At 39.3% G+C, this 20,201-nt stretch overlaps 1 protein-coding gene across 3 annotated transcripts; it reads left to right on the forward strand.

Moving 5' to 3' along the window:
- The first annotated feature begins 578 nt into the window (after positions 1-578).
- LOC147232885 (protein SSUH2 homolog) lies at positions 579-18,762 on the forward strand. Of its 3 annotated transcripts, XM_086150019.1 has the most exons (13): positions 602-616; positions 1,341-1,462; positions 5,205-5,279; positions 5,358-5,433; positions 5,527-5,656; positions 10,273-10,333; positions 11,520-11,641; positions 11,947-12,009; positions 12,681-12,760; positions 14,407-14,499; positions 15,467-15,572; positions 15,884-15,991; positions 16,607-18,762. In XM_086150019.1, the coding sequence occupies exons 2-13, from the start codon at positions 1,450-1,452 to the stop codon at positions 16,745-16,747; spliced, it is 1,068 nt and encodes a 355-aa protein (XP_086006145.1). In that variant the 5' UTR covers positions 602-616; positions 1,341-1,449; the 3' UTR covers positions 16,748-18,762. The 3 variants fall into 3 exon arrangements, with proteins under 3 accessions (XP_086006146.1, XP_086006145.1, XP_086006147.1); XM_086150020.1 differs by lacking the exon at positions 1,341-1,462 and having other exon boundaries at positions 579-616; XM_086150021.1 differs by lacking the exon at positions 602-616 and having other exon boundaries at positions 1,299-1,462.
- Positions 18,763-20,201: the final 1,439 nt, after the last annotated feature.

The following is a 20,201-nucleotide window of genomic DNA, read 5'->3' on the forward strand; positions in this document are numbered from 1 at the left end:
GGATGAACCGTGAGCGGTGGACTGCCGTCGACCAGCGCCAGGGGAGCGGTTAGGGGTTCCGAATAAGGGAATAAGCTGGATGTGATGTGAAATGAGCTACTGAAAACCGAGATTATGGGCAATTGAAACAATCCCAAGATACATGTGAGTTTAGTCACACATCCAATGTCATTCTGGTCACTTTACCAACCAGTTCAAAATGCCACCAACGGAAGGCGACGAGAGGTAGTGAAATAGGTATTTCTGCTCCGACTAGTTCCTTCTAAATTCTCTTTTCCTGTCAATTGTTTCCTGTAAACAATTGAAACCAAATCCAGAGGTGAAGTACACGCTCAGACATTTGAGTCATGCATTTTTACAACGACGCTCGTGCTTCTGGCTCTGTCGAATACAGATGATTTGTAATTTAAAGTGAGTTTCCGTGACTCCAGGGCATATAATAATACCTGAACGGGCCTTTTGTTTGCACGTGATTGCAGACACCGGTCTAAATAAACAATATTATCATTTGAATAATTGTGTCTCCGTGTCTTAATTGTAGATGGCATGAGGATCTCAAAGCAACCGTGTGACCTGAGAAATATTTGCCTCAAGGGAATTCCAGAAACAATAATAAGTAAGTCAACCAAGAGCAGGTGTGGGCGTGTTGAAGGAGCAGTATGGGGGCTTCACTTCTGGTTTCAAAGCGTTCTCCATCGTGCGTGTCACGAGCACTTCCACATATAGTGTCAACTGCATTGAAATGGGGCGTGGTGCGTGATCCCGCAGAAAAACGCACGATGGTGACATACCATGCTGGGATCCTGAGAATTTCAAAGTAAAAGCACACAAAATGCATATAAGTGAATGAATGGAGTTTTAAGTGTATTAGTATTAGTATTGTTTATGAGTAATAATTTATTTGTAAGGCCTCATATTTATAAATTCCATAGGCTCAATTATACTATGCTAATTTCATTCGTTTATTTGTTCTCCACACCAATTGTGATTTTACCAAAAACACAAATCATCTTATAATCAATAAGATACATTATCATTTTTTACACATATTTTGCATGTTATATCACGAAATAGATATATTGTTGTTGTGTGTTGAAGTTTTACTACCAAAACTATGAAGCCTTTTACCCACGAGTATTCCATTTCGAATATCAAGAAAGTTAATTTGCAGTCCAAAGAAATCTATTTTATTTTAATTTAAGATAGTCGCCAAAGCAAGAGGCGTTCAAGGACCCCCGTGAAAGTTGCGCCTCCCGCCATCCGTCATCGTCCTATGAAAGTCTCACCGGAAGTTGGACTGTTTTTTTTTTCTTCTTTTTTTTTTCCTTGACGCCTTTAAGGAATCCGGCGGCTCTCCTACAATCCGTGCGTCCGTGCTGTTCCGTTGCTCGGCGTCCGGTAACGGAGATTGTCTTACCTTCCTGCTTCTTCGGATCGAACCTCGCCAGGATGAACAGCGCGGGTGAGTCGAACCGAGAGCCTGCGGGACTGCCTGCGGGACTGTCGGGACCCGCAACGCGGTCGCAGGAGCGGCGGGGACCGCAATGCCAATAAACGCGTGCTGCACAAAAGTGTTCAAGTGACACCATCACCCTTCCTCTTCTTTTTTCTGACATTTCAATCACACTTTCTTGTTTTAAAATCGTTTCATAGTGAGACTCCATGCCGACTTGAGTCTCGTCCGCACATTTCTAATCCTTTTATTTCGAAGGGAAGAGACAGCTTTGGTGCACTGAGTTAAAACATCTGGTTTCAATGAAATCCTTTTGAGATGGAAAAAAGAAGAACTGCGGCTCTCTACTGTGACTTTATAAACAATGAAAGGATGGAAACAAAGTACAAAATTTAAGCTATGATTATTGATCATTTTCCATTTGGTGGCAGCTATACATTCTAGTCCATCCCGTTTGCCTGACTGCTAAAATTAATAAAATATATTCATAAAATATATAATAAACTTGAAAAAAAAAACTTCAATCAGCTGGAGCAAGCTTTATCAAAAAGCTTCTCCTAAAGAAAAAATACAGCAACACATCAAATACCGGTTGAATTAATCGAAATACAATTACTGTAAATCACTGGTGAACGACTACTTGGACGTGCAAAAGTTTATCATAGTATGATATATGTAGTATATATTTCCAAATGCAGGAGATTTTTTTTTTCATGGGTGTGCTTTCTCTGTGCTTATTTTATTACTGGGTGTAAATAGTTCAAACACCCAAAATAAGAGCGGAGTGAAAGGTCTTTGCTGTTCCCCCCTCTGGTGTTAGGTTGACCCAACCCTATATGAACTTGACTAGTTGCAACAGCTGAGGGCAGTGGAGGAGTGTCTCAAAGGGAATTTCCAGTAAGATTAAGTCTCATGAATGTGATCCCGGCGCATCATTGTCTCTAAGTCGGACGTTTGATGGAGAAATTCCAAGCGGCTTCACTTTTTCAGGATTATGATGGGATTGAACTGGATAGAAAAAATAGCTTAGGACAAGGATTCCCGTCATTTACATGACTATGTAGAATACATTTGCATGAAACGGATGCGTTATCAACCACAGGTTACAGAATTCCTGAGGTTTTTGTATGAAATGTAACACGAGTCTATGAAGTCAAATATTCAGTCCATATTCAGAACTATTTGCAATGACCCCAGTAGTTCGATGACAGAAGTCTTGCCCTGATCTGCATTTATGAGCCAAACAACCACCAGCACAGTAAATTGAAGTCTATAGAATCAATAGCATACCTCAGTGAAAAGTCACGAAATGAAATTAACAATCTTATTCAACAAAAATATTATTAGATAATGACGTGAGATCGAAAAGTGTACGAATTCTCTGAGCAAATACACATCTTGAACTCTTCATGAATGCGGTATGTTTTAACGTGGTTGTTCGTTACGGACGCAAGGATGTCAAATGGACATCGGGTAAATATTGTTATTTTAGGACGATCCAATGCAACTAAGAAACAAGCGTTACAAGAAAGTACTTGACACCACAGCTGGTCTTAAAATGCTCTTAAAAACTATTTTTTCTTCTTTTTCCTCCAGTTACATGCCCGAGAGTCAGTCATAAATGGATATTCATGCTGCATGGCTCTTTGTCCATTCATTGATGAGACTGCTCATTTTCTTGCGTGATGATTTGGGACTATTTCATATACTTGTCAGGCCCAGAAATATTTGGACAGTGACACAAGTTTTGTTATTTTGGCTGTTTACGAAAACATATTCAGGATTCAAAGATATAATAAATATGGGCTTAAAATGCAGACTCACAGCTGTAATTTGAGAGTATTCACATCCAAATTGGAGCAAGGATTTAGGAATTACAGCTGTTTAATATGTAGTCGCCTCTTTCCAAGGAACCAAAAGTAATTGGACAATTGACTCAGAAGGCTGCAAAAAAAAAAAAACAAGGCTGCATGAACTCTTCCCTCAGTAACCTGTCATCAATTAAGCAGTTAAAAGGTCTGGAGTTGATTCCATGTGTGGCGTTTGGATTTGGAAGCTGTTGCTGTGAACATACAATATGCGGTCGAAGGAGCTCTCAATGGAGGTAAAACAGGCCAACCTGAGGCTGAGAAAAAAGGAGAAATCCATCAGAGAGATAGCAGAAATGTTCGAAGGGGCCGAATCAACAGTTTGGTTCATTCTGAGAAAAAAAGAGTGCACTGGTGAGCTTGGGAACTCAAAAAGGCCGGGACGTCCACAGAAGACAACAGCGGTGGATGATAGCAGAATCCTTTCCATGGTGAAGAAAAACCCCTTCACAACATCCACTCAAGTGAAATACACGCTCCAGGAAGTAGGTGCATCTGTATCTAAATCTACCTTAAATAGAAGATTTCATGAGAGTAAATACAAAGGATTCACCACAAGGTGCAAACCAGTAATCAACTAACCAGTTCCGGAACAGCATTTTTTTGACAGATGAGACGAAGATCAACCTGTACCAGAATGATGGGAAGAAGAAAGTTTAGAGAAGAATTGGAACAGCTCATGATCCAAAGCCATCTTCTGTTAAACATGGTGGAGGCAGTGTGATGTCATGGGCATGCATGGCTTCCAACGGCACCGGGTGACTTGTGTTTATTGATGACTGGACAAAAGACAGAAGCAGCCGGATGTATTCTGAAGTGTATAGGGATATACTGTCTACTCAGATTTAGCCAAATGCAGCAAAGTTGATTGGACGGCGCTTCACAGTACAGATGGACAATGATCCGTAACCTACTCCAAACGCAACCCAGGAGTTTTTTTAAAGCAAAGAAGCGGAATATTCTGCAATGGCCGAGTCAATCGCCGGATCTCAACCCAATCGAGCGTGCATTTCACTTGTTCAAGACAAAACTTTAGGCAGAAAGACCCACAAACAAGCAACAACTGACGACAGCTCCAGTAAATGCCTGGCAAAGCATCACAAAAGAGGACACCCAGCGTTTGGTGATATCATGGGTTCCAGACTTCAGGCAGTCATTGCCTGAAAATATTTGAAAAGTAACATTTTACTTAAGGTTATGTTTATTTGTCCAATTACCTATAAGGCCCTGAAATGAGGAGCGTTTGTATAAAAACAGCTACAATTCCTACATGTTTAACCCTCTATTTTGTTCAACCCCTCGGATTAAACCTTAAAGTCTGCGCTTCAATTCCATCGTAGTTGTTTCGTTTCAAATCCATTGTGCTGACAAATCATGACGATTGTGACACTGTCCAAATATTTCTGGGCCTAACTGTACATATATACTTCCGCGTTATTTACTATATGTAAAACCAGCACGGACTCTATATGTATATATTTTTTTGTAAAAAAAAAACAAAAACAAATTCAGGCGCACTCAATGGTATTATTTTTATTCAAATCAATACTAATCTAGTGGAATCTCTTAAAACTTTTGAACTTTGATAACTTTGGGAAGAGTTCATTATCATATTTCATTTCCATTATTGTCTTTCCCAACCTTTTTGAATAAATGAATAATGAGCCAGTATGTAAAGTCTTATCAGGCAAATATGTCTCAGGTAATAGTCAGCCATAATGCCACAATGTAATAATCAACTGATATTAACAAGACTGAGACTGACGAAATTCGAAGAAACAATTCCATGAAATCATCTCGGGTTTCTTGAATTAACCAGTAAAGGCGCTTCAAATAAATCCGGTTAGGGTGGTTATCATGTTAAAGCTTTTTTTTTTTTCCAGCAATGTACCCTCCGCCCCCCGCAGACATGTTTGGCCAGCTGCCTGGCTATGAGGGCACTGCAGTCGGTGGAGGCGGTAAGATGAGCCGCAAACACAATTCTTCACAGAATATTCATGTGCTCTACACCTGTAAATTTTTCTTTGTTGCTGCAGGAGGCTACCTGCCGCCTCCCATGCCCGTGGAACCAACAGCCCCACCCCAACCGGGCCCCAGCCCTGATGACTGGAGGCAAGAACTTTCTAATTGAGCTACACACAAATCTCAATCTAAAAAACAAAAAAAACAACAATATCACCTTGTGTGTGTGTGTGTGTTTTCCAGCATTCCATCTTTGTCTGAAGATGTGGCCCGTGAGTCTTTCAAGGATTTCGCATCAGCTCAGTGTTGCTATGGTAAAAGTCCTGCTGTTGATGGGGTCATAACTGGCATGGAGCCATTCAACACTTTCAGGGTAATTTATGTTAATGCTGTTAATATTTATAGTCACTACTATCGCTGAAGGGTCCTTGAGCCACAATTCCACAATGTCACAACCCTTCCCCATTCACTACCTCACCCATCTACGTCATGTCCTGTGTTAATACATCTACTAATGCACCTGGACACATCCTCAGTGATGTTCCTGGGATCATCGGGTGTTTCGGGTCTTTCAACATCACACACCCTCGTCCAGGTGACCCAGCCGGGGCTGATCAGGCCCCGGCCTGTGTCCAGTTGGCACGCTAACTACCATGATTCCATGGCTCTCCTCTCTTGAGCCACAGCCATCTTGAGGCCCTCTCTGCCGCTTCGGTGGTATTGCGGATGGCTCTTCTCCTATGCTGCCCGACGATGCCCAGACAACCCAGAGCGCTGGCATAGGACCGGGCTGCAAATCCCCTGCAGCCCACTTCCACTGGAAGGCATTTTTCCCTCCATCCTGCTTGCTGGCACCCCCTGACCAGTCCCGTGTACTTGGAGAGCTTCCTCTCAAAAGCCTCTTCCAGGCGGTCTTCCCACGGGACGGTCAACTCCAGCATTATCACTTGCTTGGTGGCCTCTGATACAAGGACAATGTCAGGACGGAGGGTGGTGGTTGCAATATGGCTAGGGAACTTAAGCTGTTTTCCAAGGTCCACTATCAGCTGCCAGTCTCTTGCAGATGTCAGGATGCCTGCTGGTGTTCTTTTAGCTGCGGCCGCCTGCTCCCCAGCCCTGACAAAGCCAATGGAGCTCTTGGCAGGGCGGAACTGCTTTGCCCAAACCAACCCTGTGCTGAGTGCCTCAGCGATGGTCTTCAGGACTTGGTCATGCCTCCATCGGTAGCGCCCTTCTCCTAATGCTGTGGTGCAGCAGCTTAGGACGTGTTCTAAGGTGCCTCTCTTAGAACACAATGGGCAGGCTGGCGACTCCGCTAAGCCCCAAGTATGCAGGTTCGATGGACTGGGCAGCACATCATACACTGCATGGACAAGAAATTTGATGCGATGGGGCTCAGCTTTCCAGATGTCCATCCAGGTAACTTTCCTCTCAAGCGCATTTTCCCATCTTGTTCAGGCTCCCTGCTGTCTCATGCCCACCGCCTTGCAAGATCTTGATTCCTCCACAGCTGCTCTCACCTCCTGTTGGACCAGGCGCCTCCTCTCCTTCCCCCTGGTGTTCATTTGGGGGGTTGGGAAGGAACCTAGGCCAGCTCGGCCCCGTGTGACGACTCCCACCAGAGTCCTATGGCGCAGCCTAGCTTCAGCTGTTTCTACAGCCTCTTCTGCCTTCCACTTCCTGCCTGTCCTTACCTGGATTCCAGCATTAGCCACCTTCGGATCGCTGGAATCCCTGTACAGCACCACCTCTCTGGCTCTGGCTACCTTGAACTCCTCCTCCAAGGACTTGAAGGAATGCTAACTGTGCTCTCTCTCTTATGCTTGTTTATCCCTGCCCGCACACATCTTGCCTATTTTTGTTTATTTGATTTCATTCATTGCTATTTATTTTTGTTACTCTATTTATATTGTTGTTTAGTTCTAGTTGTGAACATGAAGGAACCATCACTGTTCCCTCATGTTGCCCATTATCATCCCTGATGGGGCTGTTGTCTGTTGTCTATTCATGTGCTGTCTATTTATTTGTGGAATTTTAGTTACTTATTTTTTTGTCTTGCTATCACCTGTCTTCTGGCTGTCTATTTATATTCATATTTATTTCCTTTTTTTGGCATAACTGTTACGCTGCTGCGACAAAGAAATTTCCCCTATGGGGATCAAGAAGGTTTAACTTATCTTAAATACGATGGAACAGAATTACGCTTCTCAAATTTCTCAATTTGGGTGCAACAACACATCACAATGTATTCATATTCCAAAGCAAGTGAAATCTCACAAGCAATTTTAAAACGAGATAGTGTATTAGATGGGTCAATGAATGATTTTTTATTTTTGTTTTCAAAGATCCAAGTTAAAAATCATTAAGGGTCTTTGGACAATAGATATATGGAGAAAAAGTGGAAAATAAGTCCTGGAGCATATCGCTATTGTGATGTGTGTATGTCTGACAGGATTGTGACTAGCTCTCTTTTGAAGCTTGACATTTGGAAATCCAAGTTGATCTGTGCCCTCTGAGCGGAGGAGTTCTTTAAGTTGAAGCCCGCAGCTGCTACCATGGTGAGCTCAGTTGTGGTCGGATACCTCCGGTTCCAGGATAATTTATTGCAGATGTCAGCGTAGTCAGACTTTGGGACATTATCAAAAGGTTTTTTTTTTTGTTTCTGTTGCAGTGACGGAGCAGAGCACTAACTTGCTAACTGCAGCCCCCGGTTTCCATAGATACTAAAGTCAACTGTTACATATCGGTCTTGAAAACTTTGCGTTGAGGTTTTTCTGAAACTTGCCACCTGGATTATTCTCACAATAAAGAGGGTTACTATTTGGGTAATGCCACATAACTGCTTGTAAACTCTTGATCAAGATTTCTGACCATATTTATAGATGAAGAAATGGCTGGGATGTGGAGGAATCAAGATGTTAGTGGAAACAGATGATGAGAAATCTGCTTTCTCATGTACAGAGAGGTCTGTGTACCCAAAGACACTGTAGTACCCTGGGTTTTTATTGGAAAAAAAACTAAAAACAAGGTCCTTTTTTTAACATTTACCGACAAGCAATTTTTTTTTTATTTTTCCAAACAGTTACAAAAAAAAAATAAAGATCTTCATACTGCTCCTCTGGCGTAACCATCATTGACACCTTGTTTTTCTCAGATTTGCCCACTGTACCTCGAGGCGTGTTCATACTCAAATACATCATACGTTCTCATTTCGGCTTTTCTGTGCTTTTGCTTGCTTAAATTCTTCAGCTGCCCCTAATTTGGCAATAGCCTAGTTTATATTGACTTAATAACTAGGACTAAATATCCCTTTAATATAATTATTCATCACTTGAACCACATTCCTATTGGCCTGTTTTTTTTTTTTCAAATTCAATTTATTTTCCACAACAGTTAAAACTGTATAGAGCGAACAAAAACTCGGTCGAAAAAGTGCAAATCAACAGATCTTCTGACTCTTAACTAAAGAAGATAGACTTTGCACCAGGAATGTAAACAGGCCATCGCCCTCCAGAATCGAAACTACAGCATAGAGAAAAGCCCAACAGCTGAAATCGCAGTTTGTCTTTCCACATATAAGATTCACTTATATTTCTCAACTCATGTAAGAAAGAGCTCTTGTGCCGTAAAAAGGCACTGAGCTTTGTGAGTTAAGATGTACATGATTATTAAGGGGTTTCTAGGTGAGGAGGATTGCACTGTAAAGAAGCTTATACAGGGGCAATTTGCACTCTAATGTGGAAGTTCTTATCAATACACACCTAGCTCCATATACTTCAGAAAGCATATTGTTTTGGAAGGTTAAACTAGAACAAACTGTAGAAAACTGTATACCCTGAAATCAATTAAATGCCTGACAAGAGCTCAGACCAGAGGAGGAGCTGCTGGAAATTAAAACAAAGAAATGTTGGAGGAGATTTGATATTATGAGGAAGACTTAACGCCCCTTTTTGGATATCACCGATGTTATTTCACTCAAAGATATAAATCAGCCTTATGGTTTTCAGGGGCTCCCAGGTTTTTCCACACATACTTGATATGTAGTTTTCTCATTAATTTCTTCGGTTTAATTGCTTAATATATGTGTGTGTCATCTCCATAAGTGTTAGGTGTATCCTATAAATTAATCTGCGTGCTTTGCAGCAGGTTAAAATTGATATTAAAGATAAAACTGACGAGTAAGAACAGCTCCTACTAACCTGGAGTTCCCTCTGAAAGTTGTCATTCAACCTTTCTGGAGGATTCACTGGACTACGTGCTTTTCTTTAAGCTGGCTAAAGACCAACACATGGATCAGAGCACTTAAACCCTTTCCTAGTGTGCTTGAGTAAGAAATTGGCTTATGGTGTGCAATAAGTAGAGCACTTGGTGGCCAAAGCAAACACATTGTTGGCAGTTTCATAAAAAGCAATGATCTTTTACATTTTTAATATATGTGACAGTCTAGGGACAATTAAACATATTTACCCCACCAGATTGTCATGATGCTGCGTGGTATCCTTTGGATAGGTGCTCGAGTCAATGGACGACTGACAAAACATTGTAACGCACGCAGTATGAGATGACTCAATCTTTAAGTCTGAGCTTGATGATGAATATTTGACTCCTTTTCAAAATCTGAGAGATAAAAACCAGAGATAGCTTGAATTGGTCTTCGATTCAATCACATTTTTTCTCTTATAGTTGCCAAAAAATAATTTGAAACATGTTTTTTTTTTTTTTTTTTTTACACCTTTAGGTTTATTTAAATGTCAATTTATAGACTTCATCTTTGTTTTTCAAGTATTTAAATGAAGGTAAAATTAAATGACTTGTCTATGTTGGGGACGCAGTCAGTCAATAAATGAGTTTTCTATTGGCCAAAAGAATTCCTATAACTCAGCAGATGCAGCCATGTATATTGATATGGAAAAATGACCAACGTGTGTGTGCGTGTGTGCGTGTGTGTGTGTGTGTGTGTGTGTGTGTGTGTGTGTGTTTGTTCTTTAGTATCGACTGGAGACATTCACTGAGTTCCGGTCGACTGAATGGGCCCACAAGCCTCATGAAGGTAAAAAAAAGAAAAACTGAGATGTTGGTCAGGAGTTAGGAAGTTCATATAGGTCTTTGGTGAATTTTGTGGAAGATCCAATAAAAGTGTAATTATCATTTTTAATTTTTCATTAGTAAAATGACTTAAAAATAATCACTTCTTCTCAATGAACATCAACAAAATGTCAACATCAAAAGTACCGGTAACTGAAATTTACCATTGTGTAAACGTCAACATTTGGTTGGTAAGATATTGGATTTCAGGTAGTCAACAACGCAGTATCCATGTTTTGCTGCATTCTCAACGTGAATCATTTAAAAATCAGCAGACGTATCACTGAGACTCCACTTTTGTTTGAATTTTTATTTTCTATATTGGTATGGACTGAAAAAAACTGAAAATCTAATGTTTGTGCACGTTGGATGAGGAGGCTGACGGAATCATCAGATTGAGATCTAAACCAGATGTTTTATGTGACATTTAAACTCAACCACTGTTGCAAGGAACTGGAAATAAAAGCAATAAATATCAGTAGACATAAGTTGCATCTTACGGTTGCAAAATAAAACTTGCTTTAGTAAATTGCTTATCTAAGATCCAATATTTATTGATAGAATATTACTGTCTTGATTATTCGTTATAATACTTGTAATATAAGTCATGCATCACCATTCAAAGTGACGAAATATAAATATTCACACACTGCTAAATAACATTATGTACTATATCTAATAGAATTAGTGATTAGACACAATATATACTGCTCAAAAAAATAAAGGGAACACTTGAACAACACAATGTAACTCCAAGTCAATCATACTTCTGTGAAATCATAGTGTCCACTCAGGAAGCAACACAGATTCATTTTGACTTGTTTTAAGGACATTACATCAAAGTTGGATCAGCCTGGAGTTTGTTTTTACACTTTAATTTTGAGTGTGATTCCTAATCAGACCTCCATGGGTTGATACAATTGATTTCCATTGATCATTTTTGTGTGATTTTGTTGTCAACACATTCAACTGTGTAAAGAGCAAAGTATTTCATAAGAATGTTTCACTCATTTAGATCTAGGATGTGTTTTTTAAGTGTTCCCTTTATTTTTTTGAGCAGTGTATATGTTGCACTCATACTGCTTTCATGCCATCTTTCCATGAACATAGCTGCCAGGTACATGTGGTGTGTTTTCTGCGTGACTCGACAGGCGAGGCAGCCGACTTCTACACCCAGACGGCCCCCCGTCCCTGGGAGATCCAGGCCACGGCCCCCAGTCTGTTTAATGATCACAAGGAGGAGATCAGGGTGCCTTACACCTCCTCCATAAAGGTCAGCAAACTGTGACACTAACAGCTATATAGCAGGATCATTGTGTTACCATGGTAGAGTTGTTCTCTAATGAGTGGAACATTCATTTATACAAAATAATGAATCTGTGAGTTTACTGATATTTAGGGTGTTTGCAACACAACACGAGGAAAAGGGCTGTTCTTTTTTTAAATGCAAAGCAGATGCAGTCAACTGAAGAATGCCAAATATTTGTGTCACATGCTTGACCGTGTGTGTGTGTGTGTGTGTGTGTGTGTGTGTTTGTGCGTGCATGTGTATTTCTGTGCGTGTATGTTAATTTGTAGGATTGCCACAGTTGCCATGCTGGAGGGACAATGCCATGTGATGAGTGTCACGGAGATGGATTTGTAAGAAAACTGATTAACTGATATAATTTACAGGTTTAAACATAATCACATAATTAAATGCGTCATTCCATGACAATTCGTGCCTTTGTCCTTAACATTCAGAAGAAATTTAGGAGTTAAAAATGTCATGACATGAAAGATACTGATTTAAAGTAAATTAGAGCAAAGGGATTTTTTTTCAGGTTGCACTGTTATACTTGCTTTCCATTCCATTCTAATGATTAACAACTTTCATGTTAAGTATTCTTTCGAAAAAGTACCATGTAAATCTTTTAACTCTGTTGTTAAGAACATATTTTTTCCCCTTACATAGGTAATGGTTGAACTTTATACAAGAGCAAAACTTTTGTGTGTGTCAATGTTTTATGGTCAACATCGCAGCCTGTTTCTGCCCAACAATTTCTCCATTCATTTAAATGAAAACACTTGAGTACAGATGTGATTATAAAAGTTTAAAACCAAAGTCAAAGGTCCTTCATTCTTTTTAAACTAGAATATCATTGGTCTGCATTTAAAACAATTAAGAAAAACGGCTCCATCTAAATATAAGGAATATTTCCAGTTTACGCATGTAAATGTTTAATGCTTCATGATCTAATTTCCTCGCCCGGTTTACTGTGAATTTATAATGAAACAAGATACTTTGTGTGTGTGTTTGTGTGCTTGTGCAGAAAGCGTGCTGGGTGTGTAATGGGTCTGGGATGAATAACAATGAGAACTGCACCCGCTGTAATTCCACTGGCAGAGAAAGGTATGGCAGTCATTGTTGTGTCAAGTGATTCCAACCATTTTAACCACTGTATTATTTACCTCAACTGATATATTAAGTTGAACATTTTTGCAATACAATGGCAGTATCAGAAAATAGAAAATAGGAATATATTTGGGTCATTGAGTATTACAGATTTTAAAGCCTCTCACAAAGAACTCATTGTATCTTAAAGGACGGTTCAGCTCACCAATTAAAAAGTACTTTTTCTTCCAGCCTTCAGGGCTCTTCAGTCCTCCAGATATTCAAGGCGCTTGGACTGGAATCTCGCTTTACAAGCCCAGATTATTTAAGAAAGGCTGAACAGCAACAGGTCCTTCCAGAAATCATGGCCTTGAAACTTAACAGTAGTTTCATGTCGATGGTTGCAGTTGTAGCTTGGTTGAAAAATTGCAAATCAAGGGGCAATGTGCAATATCAGTGGCACAGTGAACACTGTAATGAATGACTTGTTCTGTAATCAAATGGTGCTGCTACTTTTAGTGTTTGATATTGAAAATGTCTGCAGAGATTTTTACTTAAATGAATAAATTACCCACAAAATGAAGATGCAGTCATTATCTGTTCCAGATCATGCCGATCAATAGAAGGATTATTTAGTGGAGCTTTCAGAGGCTTTTAAATCCACACAACACTCCCAGATTTTGAAAAGTGCTATAGCTTCATTTCTAACAACTACAGTGAACAGGAACCAACCCTCTGAATGAAATATAACAGTCAAGAAAACTTTTTACATATATATATATATATATATATATATATATATATATATATATATATATATATATACATACACATGTGTGTGCGTGTGTGTGTGTGTATTTTTATATCTATATATATATACATATATATATATATAACTGGCCTCAAATCATTTTTTTTCAGTAGAGTAGGTGCTGCCAAGAGAGGTTTTCACAGAATTTTTGAGGAATGCTTTGTCTGTTTAAAACTTTAGCCTTCTCTTGGCATCTCAGTGAATATACTCAATTCATTGTTTTGATGAAATTCCCAACTCCTTTACTCCCCCTGCTCTCATCACACATGGAACATATAACATCAAACTATTCCAGATCTGCATTTGTGTGTTTTGCAAGAGAGCAGAAACGCAGCTCCAAAAATAGAAAATCAGTATAGGGCAGCCAAAGTTCCCTTGGTCACAGGACCTTCCAATTATACAAATAACCCTGGCTGTATGTCCCAAACATGCTACATGCTTGTAACCAGAGCAATGTTTGAGCAGAACAGGTCTATATGCTCTGAATTGTTTAAGGAAATACAGTATTTCATATTTCCTAGAATACTGTGTTCTGCTGCATTTCTCTCAGATTTTCTGGTATGATATACAGTATACACACCAGACTGAACTTGCTGACCCCCTAGATTTTAAAATTACCCAATTAGAATTCACGATGTAGTGGTTGGCATGTTTCAGTAAGGTCAGTACTCTACAGAATCCAAAACGTGTGCAATACGCGTGTATGTGTGTGTGTGTCTGTGTGTGTCTGTCTGTGTCTGTGTATGTGTGTGTGTGTGTGCGCGTGCATGCATACGTGATCATGCTTGTGTTTGTGTGTGTGTGTGTGTGCGTGCATGCGTACATGATCATGCTTTTGTGTATGTGTGTGTAGGTGCTCAGTATGCGACGGCCAGGGAACGAAGGATTGTGAAACCTGTCAAGGAAAACGACAGCTGCTGACTTATATCAATCTTACAGTAGAGTGGTGAGTCTACAGTAGTTGTGTTATTTTTGCAAAGGAGTTTTGTTTTTGTTTGACAAAGATAAGAAGGAATAAACTGCTAGAGAAGATTAAACAAAGACAAATCAACAGTATTTGGACATTTAAGTATGAATTGGTATCTGTTTTAAAATCCTGCATCATTCAGCAGCTGCACACCCTGACATTTAAACAAACTCAGATATGATTTTTTTTTTTTTTTTTTTTAATTTCAAACACTGCACTTTAGCATCATTTGGATTTTCTTTATGAACAAAATGTTGTCAGCAGCCTCTTGATGACTATAATTTTGAATTTATATTTTTCTTGTGTTAAAAGTGACATCTGGTGTAGTTTGGTGTTGCATTTAAGTCATTATGAGGGAATCGGCTGTAATATGACAAATATCCTGACAACAGATGTAGTGCAAGCTGATTTTTTTTCTTCATTCCCGAATATTGGTATCAGTACTGTTTAAGTGCTCACAAAGAAATGTTTTCATGTGTCTCAATGATTCTTTTTGTTGTTTTTTTCTAAAATATCTTTGACAAAGTGAACTAAAAGGCTATCTGTAAGTTCTCACTGTGCGATATGGTTGTGATGTGTGCTGAACCAGTCTACTGTAGCATTTTCTTCTTCCTCAAAAAACCTTTTGAAATCTAAATGATTTAAAAGATGGACAATGTCGTCTGTGAATTCATTGAATGGAGTCTCCTCATCAGTGGGATAACTGGACACTTGTCCTTTACAATTAAAAAAAAAATTGAATTTAACATGTGATCACATTCTCTGAGTTTTTTTATGATCCTCCCTCTATTCAAATTATAATGTTTATGTATAAATATTTGTGTGTGTGTGTGTGTGTGTGTGTGTGTGTGTGTGTGTGTGTGTGTGTGTGTGTGTGTGTGTGTGTGTGTGTGTGTGTGTGTGTGTGTGTGTGTGTGTGCGTGCGTGTGCGTGCGCATGCATGTAGGAAAAACCATGTGGAAGACCATGTTGTGGAGCAGACATCTGGACTGAAGATGGATGATCTCCGCTCTGTGAGTGGGAAGGAGCTGTTCAAGAATAACCAGTATCTGGTATGTGCATATGAAAACAAATTCACACACACATGGGCTGGGTTAACTATCGCTCATTCGTGAAAGAAAAAATGTACTTTATGTTTACTGATTTCACTTATTAACTGATGGAAAAAAACAATGGAATATTGGCTACTCTTGAAGAAGGGGACTTCTGCAAACATTTTCTTCATATTGTTTATAGGAGATCAGTTCGCACATTTCATTTGAAATATTTGTAGTTGCTGTGTTAGTTGCGTTTCACACGTAATTTTAAAAAAGAGGCGCAATAATCTAGTGCGATGTTGCTGATATTACCGCTGTCTTCTCAGGTTTACCCACTGATAGGGTTCCCAAACCCGTCCATTGCTGCAGCCTCCGAGTCACTAGTCAAAGAACACCAGAGCAAGTATGCCGCAAACTCCAGGATTCTGCAGCAGGTAGGCCATCTCTGCTGTGACTCCATCAGATGGAAATATAGGCTTAAAGGAATGTTCATAGTAGATTACAGTTAGTGTCCCAAGTTGAGGAAAACGGTCTTTCGTCCAGCAGAAATCCGGCCAGGACATGTTAACAATGGAACAAAAACAGGGAATGGGAGGAAATGGCAAGTTCCGGTCCGTTTAACAAAAAAAAAAAAAAAAAAACTGCTTCAAAACTGCATGGACTTGGAATAAAGCTGACTCAAATAGAGGAATACAGAATTGATTGAAACTGAATGAAAAGTCAACTCAGCTTGAGTCAATTGGACACCAGAGATAAGAGGTGCTGGTCCACAGGGCCGCAATCTCAAGTTGGAGTGAGTGGCAATTCTACCATTGCCTGCACAAACTTTAAATAGCACTTTATATTTACATTTCAGGAACATTCTTCCACTATAATCTGTTGCTATTTGGGGCAGTATTTATATTTTATTTCCTTTATAATTAAATGTTGCACTTTATATAACATACATTTTGTTGTACATGAATATGCAATAAAGAATTTCATGTTATCTTATGGCGGTAGGGAGCTGCTATGTACCACGAACACTAAACTGTGACTCTTTCTCTCAGAGGCAGAGAGTTGAGTTGATCCCTGTCACCAAAGTAAACTACAAGTGGAAAGGAGACAGCTACTTCTACTTTGTGTACGGCAAAGAGAACCAAGTCAGCGCGGATAATTACCCAAGCACCTGCTGCTGTGTTATTCAGTAGATGGATGGACAAACTCCCTTCAGAGGAAGACAAATATAAGTATGGAAAGCTAAGTATGGTATACATAAGAGGTTTTGAAACACTGAATGACTCAGTAAGTGGGGTAATCTCACACTATAGCTTTACTTGCATAAATTGCTGCCCGACATTTACTCTTGATATTATTTCTGCGCAACTGCATTTTACTAACCTATTGAACAGATTTATGATATACATAATCACCCATATTATACAAATTAATTGAACTTACAAATCTTCATATCTGTAACGGTCATTTTATAATTTTCCGATGTATTGGATGTTTCCTCCCATTTTCGCTTTCTTGTTATTCCCCAACTATGTCTTTTCCACAAATACAAGTTATTCAAAAAAAAAAAAAAAAACAATTCAAAGATGCATCGAGATGCTTATTTGGACAGTTCCAAATTGGAAAAAAAGAAGCGCAATACAGTAGTCCAGACAATTTGGAAGTGGATATCTGGAAACACTGCTTTTTACTAAGTTTCCGGGAGGCATCAACTGGACAAGACCCACGCTATTTGTTAAACTTGCCATGAAAATATATAAATACCAAGGTAACATCTCAATTATGGGGAACCATATTAGCCAATGGCACTCTGAGCCAATGTTAGCCTCAGCAAACAATAAAAAGAAAAGTAGTGACCCAGCTCAATCAAAGAACTACGAGACTGGGAGAAAGTAGCCATTAAAGGCCAAGAGAGTCCAAAGGATAACTCTGTATATAGGAGGTTTAATAGCAAAGGACTTAAGGCCTTACACTATCAGGCCTTGTACTATAAGGCCTTAAGGACGACACTACAAGGCTTATAGTGTCGTCAAGAACAGCAAGTGTCACCAGCTGAAACACCAGTACAATATACCATCTTGGCAATCAATAGCAGGCACAGTTGTGCCGGTTTTGTACAGAGAGACAAAAGCCAGACTGAGATCATTCAGTCATGTACAGATGAGTGATAGTGAATGTATCGGTAGAACGATACTGGGGTTGGTTTATTAACGTAGTGAAAGAGGACACTAAGTTAGTTGGTATGAGAGGGTACAGAGAAGAGGGTTAGATGGAGGATGCTGACCCATTAAGGGAAAAGCCAAAAGAAAAGAAGAGGTAATATAATAATTGAGAATATATTCGTTGTATCAAATCAAATCCGATCGAATTGTAGATATCGTAATGGAATCGTGAGGGCAGTAAATATGCACACCGCTAATACAAGTTGGGAGAACCTTCAGTATTTGAATGATATACATATGAGTACATGAACACATCAAGTATATGATGTTTGTCATATTAATGACAGCAGAGACTACATTTTTCATTTTTTATGGATAGACCTGTTAAACTGCACGTGACATTTCTTGGACCTCATGGTTTGACCTCAACACTGCTCATCAGGACCAAAATACCACAGTGTCTTTCAAGCCTCTTTCTGCAGTACTTCTGAATCTCCTTCAGTAGACTGTGGATTTCGGCTGACTATATCCGGTACAACAATAAATCTGTGAAAAGTGGGCTGAGCCCATCCACCTTTACACATTTTACTCTGACTGCTTGAACGAATGTACGTGATCATTTCTTGACATTGTACTCTTCATGTTTCCTGTAACCTACCCTACAGTGTTAATCATTTCCATCAATATTATTTGGTAGTTTTTTCATCTTTACACATCATTGCTTTTGAAACGTCAAATAAAATGTTTATGCCTTTATAGAGGATGATATTGACTAAAATGTGTTGCACTTTGGATAGAGGGGATGTCCCTTTTATTATAAATGTAGTTGCATTAGAACAGCAAGCAAACAGCTATGTTACGAATGTGATGGGCATAATTACTTGATGGCTTTTACCACTGAGTTGTGTTGTTGATGCTGAGTTGAGTTGTGATGCTTTAACTATGAAACTAGTTGTCACCTATTTTGGTCACATTTGTCTCCATTGACCAAAAAGAAACATTTTCAGAGGTTATTACAATTAAACATCTCCCTTTGCAGTCAAAAATTAGTTTTCATTCTTTTTCCTGCTTCGAGTGCTTGATCTTTATTGTGTCAAATCATTTTTGTGCAGATTTGCTCATCTGAGGAGTGTTATTTACACTGATCAATGTCCACCCCTGAGCTTAACAAGGTCATTCTGGACAGTCAGACATACAGAGATAAGCTATAATACCTTCACTGCAGCCACACATTCAGTGACTGGTTTTAGGAGACATGCATTAAGTGACACAACTGACTTACAAGATCTCTTGAATTTCAAGCGTGTCACCAGGTATTAGTTGATCCTGGCCAAGAATGTGTAAAAGTACATACTCTGTTCCTGACTGTTCTCATTTAACAAATGTTTTATCTTGAAAATACTGCTGTTGCATTTGATAAGTACGAAAAGCTACACAAGTTATTTATCACAAGTACTTGAAAACCCACAGTTCTAGACTTGACTGTTTTGACACTTGCCTGCCTTGATTTGTGCCTCAAGTTCCCACGTGGGTGAATAGAGAATTTGAATATGTTGTGGTTACAAATAACTACAAAAGCCACCATTATTGTTATTATAATGTATATAATATAACACAATCCTTCTAGCCATGGAACATTCATGGATTAATTTCAAAATTGTTTTATGATAGTGAAAGCACTAACCACTGAAGCACCTTGGCACTACGATGCAGAACATCCATCTTCTGCCGCTTATCCTCACAGACACAGGGAGACACACGCAAACCCTACACAGAAGGTGGGACTTGTCAGAAACAAACCGGGGTCCTTCATCCCGTGAGGCCGAAGCACTAAACACTGCACCACCTTGCCGCCCCCATATTGACCACAAATCGCTGCATGCACTTCTGTTTATATCCACTAGATGGTTCACACTGAACCAATATAACTGCAAAGGGGCAGGGAGTCTGCTTCCTAGTGCATGATTGCTTCATGTTCTTCCTCCTGTTTTGATAGAGTTCATAGTACAAGAAGGACTTAATTCCTGTGCACACACTCCTAGGGGTAGGATGGTACAATGAACTCTTTCACAGAGTTTGAATGTCAAAGGCACTAAAGATTAAGAGGAGGTAATTTAATTCTGTTGTTGATTTAACCAAGAGCCGTTTCCTCAGGTGAAATTGTATCTTTTTCCCCTTGGTCATGTCAAAGGTTTCAGACACTTTTCAGATTGATATTGATGAATGGTACTAATGCACCATATCCAGTACCCATGTTTCTGTATGAGACCATGCTAACTTTTTCACAATTAAAAGGGGATGGTCCCTGAAGTTGATATAGTGAGAGATAAAGGGAAATGTCTTGGTCAAAAAAGCTGATGAAGGCTAAGGTATAGTAAATCAACCTTGTGAGTTTTGAACATTTTATTAATCTCAAACTAGCAATTCAAAAAATGTGGAGAAAATCCATAACTAATCTGTTTCTTGACCTACCTATTCTTGCCTA

This window comes from Fistularia commersonii, chromosome 7 (genome assembly GCF_037954325.1).
Source record: "Fistularia commersonii isolate RoL2024-O1a breed Wild chromosome 7, RoL_Fcom_v1.0, whole genome shotgun sequence".
Taxonomy (NCBI): Eukaryota; Metazoa; Chordata; class Actinopteri; order Syngnathiformes; family Fistulariidae; genus Fistularia; species Fistularia commersonii.

Excerpts from the sequence above, each read along its gene's own strand:
- LOC147232885 (XM_086150019.1), top strand. Across the intron at positions 12,761-14,406 it reads AATTCCACTGGCAGAGAAAG|GTGCTCAGTATGCGACGGCC; the intron begins GTATGGCAGTCA and ends ATGTGTGTGTAG. Across the intron at positions 15,573-15,883 it reads TCAAGAATAACCAGTATCTG|GTTTACCCACTGATAGGGTT; the intron begins GTATGTGCATAT and ends CTGTCTTCTCAG.